The sequence below is a fragment of the Pinus tabuliformis genome, chromosome Q, assembly GCF_031772625.1.
Source record: "Pinus tabuliformis cultivar Carrire ecotype Pingquan chromosome Q, CPIR1, whole genome shotgun sequence".
Taxonomy (NCBI): domain Eukaryota; kingdom Viridiplantae; phylum Streptophyta; class Pinopsida; order Pinales; family Pinaceae; genus Pinus; species Pinus tabuliformis.
In genome coordinates, this window is record NC_142296.1 from 215,280,721 (window position 1) to 215,290,214 (window position 9,494).

Here is a 9,494-nt window from a genome sequence, read left to right on the forward strand (position 1 = left end):
TGAACAAATGGTGGTCGTGCAAATGGTCTACTGCTGGTGGGGGTGTAAGAGGCCTAGTGAAAAATGCAGTGGCACATTGAAGGACAATCAAATTGACTGGTTTCCTGAAACAAGGGAGGATAGCTTTAAGACAAGGTTGAAACATTAGGCAATAACTTGAGTTATGTGAACAAGTGATTCCTGACCAAGGTAATGTAGCATGGATGTTAGTAATTCAAAGGGTACTACTATGAGAGGCAATCCATCGATGTGGAGGAATTATTGATCGTACATAGAAATTTAGTGAGTGCAAAATGAGGGTGTCAGAAAATGTCATTAGGGTGTAGTGGCCCTATGTTGAACTCAAGGAGAATGAGCTAGGTTCTGCAAATGTCTAAAAAGGAGAATTTATCATACTAATTTGAAGGAAATGATACCTCAAGTGTGAGTGTGCTACCTTGTGTTCATGGAACCGACGAAGGTGAAAAATTAAGCCTATAATCATGCACCATAAATCCCCAATGAAAGCACCACATATAAATGAAAGAATCCAAGAAAATATTATAAGAAGACAATGATAAAATATGGTTCGTTGAGTAGAAGCCTAAGAGTGAGAAGGGGCCCCAAGGGATAAATTTGACATGGAGAAAGGAAGAAGGCAATGCAAATTAGGCATTGTGTTGATCCCAATAGTATAAATGGTTTTGGGAAACAGAGCTCGCGAGCTCCCAAATGGTTAAGAGGAATTGGACATGTTATCCCCCACAATGTCCTAGGTTGAGAGGAAGCGACGGAGGTAGCCACAGACCAAGCTTGAAGTTTTGTAGCTAGCCCTACCAAACCAGAGAGGGCTCTCTATATGAGATCACATCCAAAGAATTGACTAGAATACAAAAGGATTTTAGGCTAGATATGCTAGGCTTAGATAGGTTTGAAAATTTAGGGTTTTGATGTTGAACAAGGGATAAGAACTAAGTAACTAGGTCAAAAGATCAAAGGGTAACAATAGCAGAAATATAAAGGAGCAAGGTATCAACAGTTTTGTGATGGCTTAAGGTTTGTCAATGTAGTGTAGTGTTCAAAAGAAATAAGAGGACTTAATTAGCATATATGTCATGAATTCATTAAGCAAGAAAGGAAATAATATATAGTGATAATTCCATCAAAACAGAGCTTTAAGGAAAGAATTCTACTTATAAACTTAGGAAAAAATCACTGAAGAAAATGATGAATAGAAACAAGAGATGAATATCTATCATATGAAACTATAACATAGAAGAAACGAGATCACAAACTCACTGCACATGAATTCTTAGATAATAGCTGCAACTGTTCTTTGAATTCCTAGATAATAGCTGCAAATGTTTTTCTCACCATAATACAATGAGCATACTTTTTCTTTACGAAAGTTATATATATCTATATCTATATATATATGTCTCAAGTTGCATGATGAGCTCATACCTAGTATATTGTTGTAATGGGTTTGAGCCTTGTTATTGAACATCCCTAAACCCCAAAGAATATCTTACCCTCACCTATAGGTTAGAGGATAAGGTGCTTTGTTACATGGAACATATATATGCTCATGAGATATAAGAATTTAACATAATGCATAATGAATAATAAATGTTCCACATTCATAATTTTATTTAAAAAAAGCATTTCAATTTATCTTTATAGTTACATTGAGGGTTTGCTTAACCTAACTTCACATTTCGACCAAGGGTTTGTTATTACCATTGATAACCCTAAATTAATGACTCATTTAAGTGCTTAATTGATGTCTTAATAACTTGATCATGTGCTTAAAATTATATTGATTAAGAGTATGAAAAACACTTTTTTTTATGCTTTCCCTTGCTAAAAAGTGTTATCTAGCTTCATGGATTCACCCTTCCACATACACATTATGGGAATCTTGAGATATAAAATGGGCCTCCCAAAGAAAGACTTACTAAAATGTCAAACACATTTTTTTCATGTATTTTCAAATGGGCAGTTATTCTATGCAAAAATATATGTAGACTGGATAAACTCTAATGAGATAAATTGAATATATTATTAAAAAAATGGTTTTCTTCTTTTTCCTCTAAAAATATTTACCCCTCGGGTTAACATCATCATCATGAACCTTGTTAGTTCTTTTAAAACTGATTTTGACAGAACATTTTTTTGTTTTGTTTTGAGGACCATTTTTTACGTCAAAATCCCCCACACAACCTTTCCTCCATGGCTCCTTTGGTTGTTCCTATTGTCTTGTTTCACAACTCAACCCATATAAGCTAGTGCTTAGTTGTTATATTACCTATTTTTTCATACATTTTTTGTTTTGAGGACCATTTTTTACCTCAAAATCCCCCACACAACCTTTCCTCCATGGCTCCTTTGGTTGTTCCTATTGTCTTGTTTCACAACTCAACCCATATGAGCTAGTGCTTAGTTGTTCTATTACGTATTTTTCATACATTTTTTATTTTTAGGACCATTTTTTACCTCAAAATCCCCCGCACAACCTTTCCTCCATGGCTCCTTTGGTTGTTCCTATTGTCTTGTTTCACAACTCAACCCATATGAGCTAGTGCTTAGTTGTTCTATTACCTATTTTTCATGCCACTAGATACTATGTTTCAAGTAGTTTTGCACTTTGGTCTCCTTATGTACATTAAAGGTGTCCATGTATATTATATTTTCATTTAGCATGCTTTCATTATCTCTATTCTTGTAACATTCTTAGGCACGACTTTTCAATGCCTTATTATTTGATGAGCAACTTTCATCTTCTATAATCCACTCTTCAAATCATTTTATGCATTGTAAATCCTATGTTTTCTTTGTCATTTTTAGTTAAACTTGGTTGATTTAAGTGGAATCCTATCATCGTCCATGACTAGCATTTTTCTTTATACAAAAACAATGTTCTCAATGCCCCTAATTCTATTGGGTGTAACCACTCTTCAAATCATTTTATGCATTGTAAATCCTATGTTTTCTTTGTCATTTTTAGTTAATCTTGGTTGATTTAAGTGGAATCCTATCATTGTCCATGGCTAGCATTTTTTCTTTATGCAAAAACAATGTTCTCAATGCCCCTAATTCTATTGGGTGTAACCTTGTTTTGACAAGGAATATCTTGTAAGAGATGTTGTCTTTTGATCTTAGAAAATTTGTTATCAAGTGTTTTTGTACTTGCATCCCGTGGGTTTAACTTGAGAAGATAGGAAAATTATTTGTTATCCTCTACACCCAGTTTGAATTCTTGCAGAGGGACATGTTGCCTGTTGTGATAAGGATCAAAGAGTAGGCACCCCTCGGGATAGAGTCCACTCTGGTTGGGTCACGATGTCTTGTCTCTTGCTAAGTCATAAGCTATTGGTATATTTTGCTTGCAAGCTATTGGATATACTCTTGGTGTTATGGTGGCAACAATAATGTTTAATCCCAAGTGCCTTGTCTATATTACTCCAATGCGTTACTGATTCATCATGATATTTTTTTCTTCTTTATACTTATTTAATTTCGCAAAATAAGTTGAGAGAATCCTTATTTTAATTCTCTTTAAAATATCTCATAGATTTATTTTTGTAAAATTTAAGATCTAATCACTAAGATTTTGTTTCACATTATTACTTTAATGAACTAAATTAATTCCTCAACCACTATTTCTGTTATTAGTAACTTTTTCATGCTTCAATTCTCCAAACATTTTAATAAGCATATGGCCATTGTTACTCTTCTGCATACAAATGATACAACTCTTTTCACATTTATAACTTGAACATTGAGAAATGTCACTCTTACATGTCCCTATAGTTAATCCAATAATATCTAAAACAAAATATGAATAGAGTAATAATCCAATAATATTTAAAACAAGGTATGAATAGAGTAATTATAGAAAAAATTTATAAAACACACCAAATAAAGATAATTCAACTTTTAACAAGAATATTATTATCTTAAATTTCATTATTGCAATTGTACTTATCTTTAGATTCAAAATGATTTCTTAATCATTTTAAACTAGTTTATAGGTCAACACTCCCTTCGCTTTCATCTTAAACATTCAAGGTTTGTGCCAATTAGCTAACCATGGCAATTGATAAACACATACCATATATATACGTTTATATGTGTGTAAACTATGTAATAAAGAGCACAAATCACATAAAAACTTTAATTTTTTAAAAATATATTTTAAGTTTTATGATAGATTAAGATATTATTGTTTATTTATAAATCTTCATATATTGAGATCTTAGACTTAATAGGAAGACAAGAGCATCTTGCTTTTTTCATAAAAGGGTCTAAGTAGTGTTGGAGAAAGTTGTTATATATTTATAAATTTAGATTCAATAAGATTGCTTGTCTATAATGCTAATATTCAAGTAAGATAGAGAGATTTTGTTGACTTTCAAAAGAGCATTTGGTATCAATTTTTTTAGTGCCATAACTTGGAGTTTGTTTAGAATACACATTTATTGTGTATGGTTAACTTTTTTTTGACTTCAAAATATTTTTTCCATGAACTACTTATTTAGTGAAAAATTTATCCAGCACTTTCCCTTATTTTGAGGACCGTATCTAGAGTAAAGTAGATTCTAAAGTTGATACAACAATACATAACTCTTAAATATATCCAATTAACAAATTTTTAAAATATATGTTTCAAACTTCTCCTCATTTAAAAAAATAAACTAGATTATTCAAAACTAAAAACTATATCAACTTATCCTAAAAACCATATCAAAATATCATATTTTTTTTTTTATATTCATAAAACATTTTTATTTAAAAACGATAAACTAGATTATTCAAAACTAAAAACCATATCAAAATATCATATTTTTTTATATTCATAAAACATTTTTATTTAAAAAGGACAAACTAGATTATTCAAAACTAAAAACTATATCAACCTATCCTAAAAACCATATCAAAATATCATTTTTTTTTTATATTCATAAAACATGTTTATTTAAAAAAATAAACTAGATTATTCAAAACTAAAAACTATATCAACCTATCCTAAAAACCATATCAAAATATCATAATTTTTTTTATATTCATAAAACATTTTTATTTATTTATTTGATTCAAAACTAAAAACTATATCAACCTATCCTAAAAACCATATCAAAATATCATAAATTTTTTTATATTCATAAATTATTTTTATTTATTTATTTTATTTTAGTATTAATAGTCACTTGGATTTTTTTTCTTCTGTAATACAATTTTTTTTTCCGTGTTTCACTCTGGCAATACATCATTATACAATTTCAATCAACCTCGTATCCCTCCTGGCTTCAGCTTTCCCCTTATCTTTCGCAATGCATGTAACCAATTTCTTTCCAAATGTACAGTAACTAGAAGCTATCTATTTGATTAAGGTTAAAAGTAAAAAGTAAAAATATATGGCCATGGCAACCAAAGGCTGTTGCATGAAAGTACTTGGAAACTAGACGAATTCAGTGAAAGTAACTAGAAGGTAATCGATTGAGGTAAAATGTCATTGACGCTAAAAGTAAAGTAAACTAAGGAAAGAAGACATTAAGGGTAATTGTGTTCCACCTTTTGCGCTTTGCATTAAAGTAAAAGTAACTAGAGGTTATTTCGTCGCGGTCAAATGTAGTCGACGCTACAATTAATTAATAACCAGAGTGAGAGTAAAGGTATGTTCCGCCTTTTGCTCTGCCAATTAAGGTGAAGCTACAGATTTTAAAAACATTAAATACTGGACTACCAAGGCAAAGCGAATGCCAGCTCAGCAGCCTTTATTTCAAAGACGTAAAAAAAACTCTTCCGTCAGGCATGTGGAACTAATGTTTGACCATGTACGACGTGTAATTTTGAAAAAAATTTAAAACTAGGGTTTAGAGCGCTAGGGTTTAAACGAATAAAAACAAGAGAAAGAAGATAGTTGTCAAAACGGCCATCGATTTTTGCCTGTCGTCTACGCAGGTACACAGTACTCTTTGACCGTAAGCTTTGACATAAATGAAAATAAAGTTGCTTTTCATCATGATACTTTTTCGGACGGAAATTTGGAAAAATTTGAAAAGAGGCGCCGGGATTCGATCGTCGGTGTTCGTAACATAAAGCGAGTTGGAAAAATCAGGGCCCCGGTTAAAGCGGTGGCGAGGAGCCGTCAAATTGGTGGTTTATAGTTGTCAGGCATTGCCGCTGAAGCTAAAATTGGGAAGCACAAATTTCAGATTTATTTACCTAATCCTGTAAAGTTTCATTTTAATATAAACAATTTTGCATTTTAAAATAATACAATTTTGAAATTTAAAATAAAATAATTTGTGTCCATGTCCAGAGCGGAGGCGGAGGGGGCCGACCAAGCGCCGGCGTTGGCCGTTGGAGTCGTTTTCTGGTCACGGCGGATTTGATTTTTGTCCGTTTGCCGGTGGCCGAGAAACATTTTCCCGCTTCAATGGCGTGCACGTCGAAATCGATTAAATAAAAAAGGGAGAGAACTTTTTTCCAGAGTATGGACTATTATAACAATAATTATTATAAGTAAATGCGTGTAGGGTTTCTGTTGGGGTCGGGGTTGGAGTTGGGGTCCGTGTGGACGGTAAGTAAAGGGGCATGCAGTGATTGTACACGTGTCACGGGAAAATTAGACCGAAATTTGAAATTGAGAATATCGGGGTACCCTGTCTTGGTTTGTTCCCATGTTTGTGGGGACATGTGCTTTCTCTCCTTTCTTTTTTTTCTTAAATTAAAAATAAGATGAGCCCACTGCCCATGTTATGTTATCGTTTTTCACTTTGAATCTTCCTTCCTCTATTTCCGCCCTGTCTCCAGGTAGCGAGGCGACCTCCTTCTTCTTCTTTGATTCGCAGTGCAGTCTTTGGGTCGGAGAGGATTGAAGGTTTAGGGTTCATAGGATCTTCATTTCTGGTTATTTTAGTTGCAGGAGTGGGCAGAGTGTTCGGGGATTTTGAGCTCGGAGTTCAGCTGCCGGTTTTCAGGTTGTTTCCCATATTGTTGGAAGCTCTGGTTTGGTGTCTTTAATGGCGTGTGAAGAAGGGGGTTATGCTGTACCGCCGAACTTGGTGGACGGTGAGTTCTGGTTGCCGTCCGATTTTCTCAGTGACGAGGCTACGCCTCTGCCGAAGAATTCCGGATTTGACCATGGCCGTATTCCCTACGAATGGGGTTTGGGCTCTGTCGGTTTTCAGGTCGATTCCCCTGGAGAATCACCACCGGCGGGGCTGAGTGAAACGGATGAAGAAGACGACTATATTGCCGGATTGGCCGAGCGGGTTGCTTATGCTATGCTTGATGATGATGAAAACTGTCAGCAGGGTGTTGATGTGGGCGTGGGTGTTCATGCTGCCATGAACTGGGCTTCTTCGAAGCAACGAGTTTATGTGGACAGTGGTAATGAGAAGGTATGTTCATGGTTTTAGTTTTTCTTGCTTTCGGTTTTATGAAATCCTGGAATGGGTTTATGAGATTTTTTGGATTTGTTGGACTCTTTTGCAGTATCAAATGTCGAGGTCGCCGCAGTCTACATTAAGCGGTGGGCTGGGGAGGAGTCGTTGCTCGCCCACAGAGGGCTCGAGACTTGCAAGCAACGCTGCGGGCGAAGATGCATGGGAATTGTTCCATATGGCTGCAGACCAGGTTGTTCGACTCAATATGCTGGTTCCTGAGAACTCCGACCGGTATAAGCCACCGGTGAAGGGCTTCTCCATAGCTCCTGGAGGAGGGGAACCTCAATTTCAGTGGAGTCAAAATGTTACGGACTTTCAGAACGGCGGCTCAGCCTTCACTGGCTTCGATTCTGGTTACAATGCTTCTCAGCATGGCCAGCAGAGGCCTTGGAACCCTCGTCCAAGGGCCGAAGATCGCAAAATTCCCGCTCACCAAGTTCGTTTTTTCTTTTCACACCTATTTCATTTTTTATTTTTTATTTTTTAATTTATTCTCTGAACAGTGTCCAAGATTTGGAGTGTGAGGCACTGAGCTTACAGTTAACTGGTTTTGTTTTTTTTTTCAGAATCATCAGTACCCGCAGGCGAAGCAATCGATGGCGAGACAGGGAAGACTTCAAGCAATACAGGCCCAGCAGGGGCAGAACAGATGCGGGCACACTAAGCCAGCAGGCCGCATCTACTCAGCATGTCCTCCTGGTCAGCAGATTGCTGGTGGTTCGGGAATGAGGGCAGTTTTTCTCGGTTCTAACGGACCCGGACGGGAATCCGGAGGCACTGGTGTTTTTCTGCCGCGGAGGATGGATAATGGTCATGCTGTCAAGCAGAAGCCAGGTAGTTTAATGTTCTAACCCCAACATTCCGCGTCAGGCGGTCAGAACCTCTAGTTCTTGCTTTAATGGTAGACATTAAAGAAAGTAATTCTTGAGTCTTAATTGCAGGTATTAAAGAAAGTAATTCTTGTTTTCCCATTGCAGCTTGCTCGACAGTTTTACTTCCTGCAAGGATAGTACAGGCTCTGAACCTTAATGTTGAGGACTTGCGCTCGAAGCCATGTGGTTTGTCAGAGGCCTCGCTTAACCGACGCGGTAAGGAGCTTTTGTCTTAACCTTCTTTTTCTTTACGCTGAATCCCTGACAGATTCTTCTGGTGAATGATTTCAGGGTTTAGAAGTATGTTATAATTTAGGGTTTACAAGTATTCTGATGGTGGAAATAAACAAAGCAAAGATTTCTTGTTTGTTTGTTTTGCAGTCTATACGAGGGTAGCCGAGCATCAGAAGGCAGGGGGAGGAGAAATGTGGCCTGTCCATGAGCAGAAATTAGGGTTTTATCCTGGTTGTTCCGAGGTCCAGCCAACGTCCGCTGATATCAGTTTGCCTCACGAATGGACCTACTAGCAGTAGATTTGCCTTGCCAACTGACTCGAATGCTAACGTCTAAAGTCTAACTTGTTATGTAGTTTTCTCCAGACACCAAGGCTCAGGTCTCTCTGCATATTTTTATTACCAGGAAGAGCCATATCACTGGTTAAGCTGTTGTTCTTAATAAGTCTCTTCTGATGGTGTTCTACAAGGGACATACTGATTAACATGGAATAGTAGTAGGTTTTTGGTGGGGTTATGGCCCTCATTTTCTTTGCTAACACACAGACACTCACTTGTACAGTAAGTGGAGTCTCGGCCAGTTTAGTAGTTAGCAGTGCTGCTTTTGGTGTTTGGGAAATGTAATGCCAACAATGAATAATGGTCGTCCCCATGCCTGTGGCATGTATTTTTTGCCATGGAGGAAAAATTGTCCCAACATTTTGTAATAAGCAGAATAATGGAAATAATTACAGCAGATATTCTCCATCTCGGGCAATTTATGTGTTTGTATACTATGGAGCTTCTTCAAGCCAAAAAATGACAACTCAAATGTTTACTATATCAGTGTTACTTGTTGGTTCTCTGAACACCATCTCATATACAAATATTTTGCTCATTATTTTGGAATTTTCCTTGTTCATAATATGCTTTAATAAAAATATCTTGTATATGGAAAGTCATGAAGACTGCCATGA

General features: G+C 36.1%; 1 protein-coding gene across 1 annotated transcript; it reads left to right on the plus strand.

Annotated features, from left to right (window-relative positions):
- Positions 1 to 6,752: 6,752 nt before the first annotated feature.
- On the plus strand, positions 6,753 to 9,285 carry LOC149218978 (uncharacterized). Its single transcript, XM_089384189.1, has 5 exons — positions 6,753 to 7,388; positions 7,483 to 7,869; positions 8,000 to 8,267; positions 8,411 to 8,521; positions 8,687 to 9,285. The coding sequence occupies exons 1-5, from the start codon at positions 7,008 to 7,010 to the stop codon at positions 8,830 to 8,832; spliced, it is 1,293 nt and encodes a 430-aa protein (XP_089240315.1). The 5' UTR covers positions 6,753 to 7,007; the 3' UTR covers positions 8,833 to 9,285.
- Positions 9,286 to 9,494: the final 209 nt, after the last annotated feature.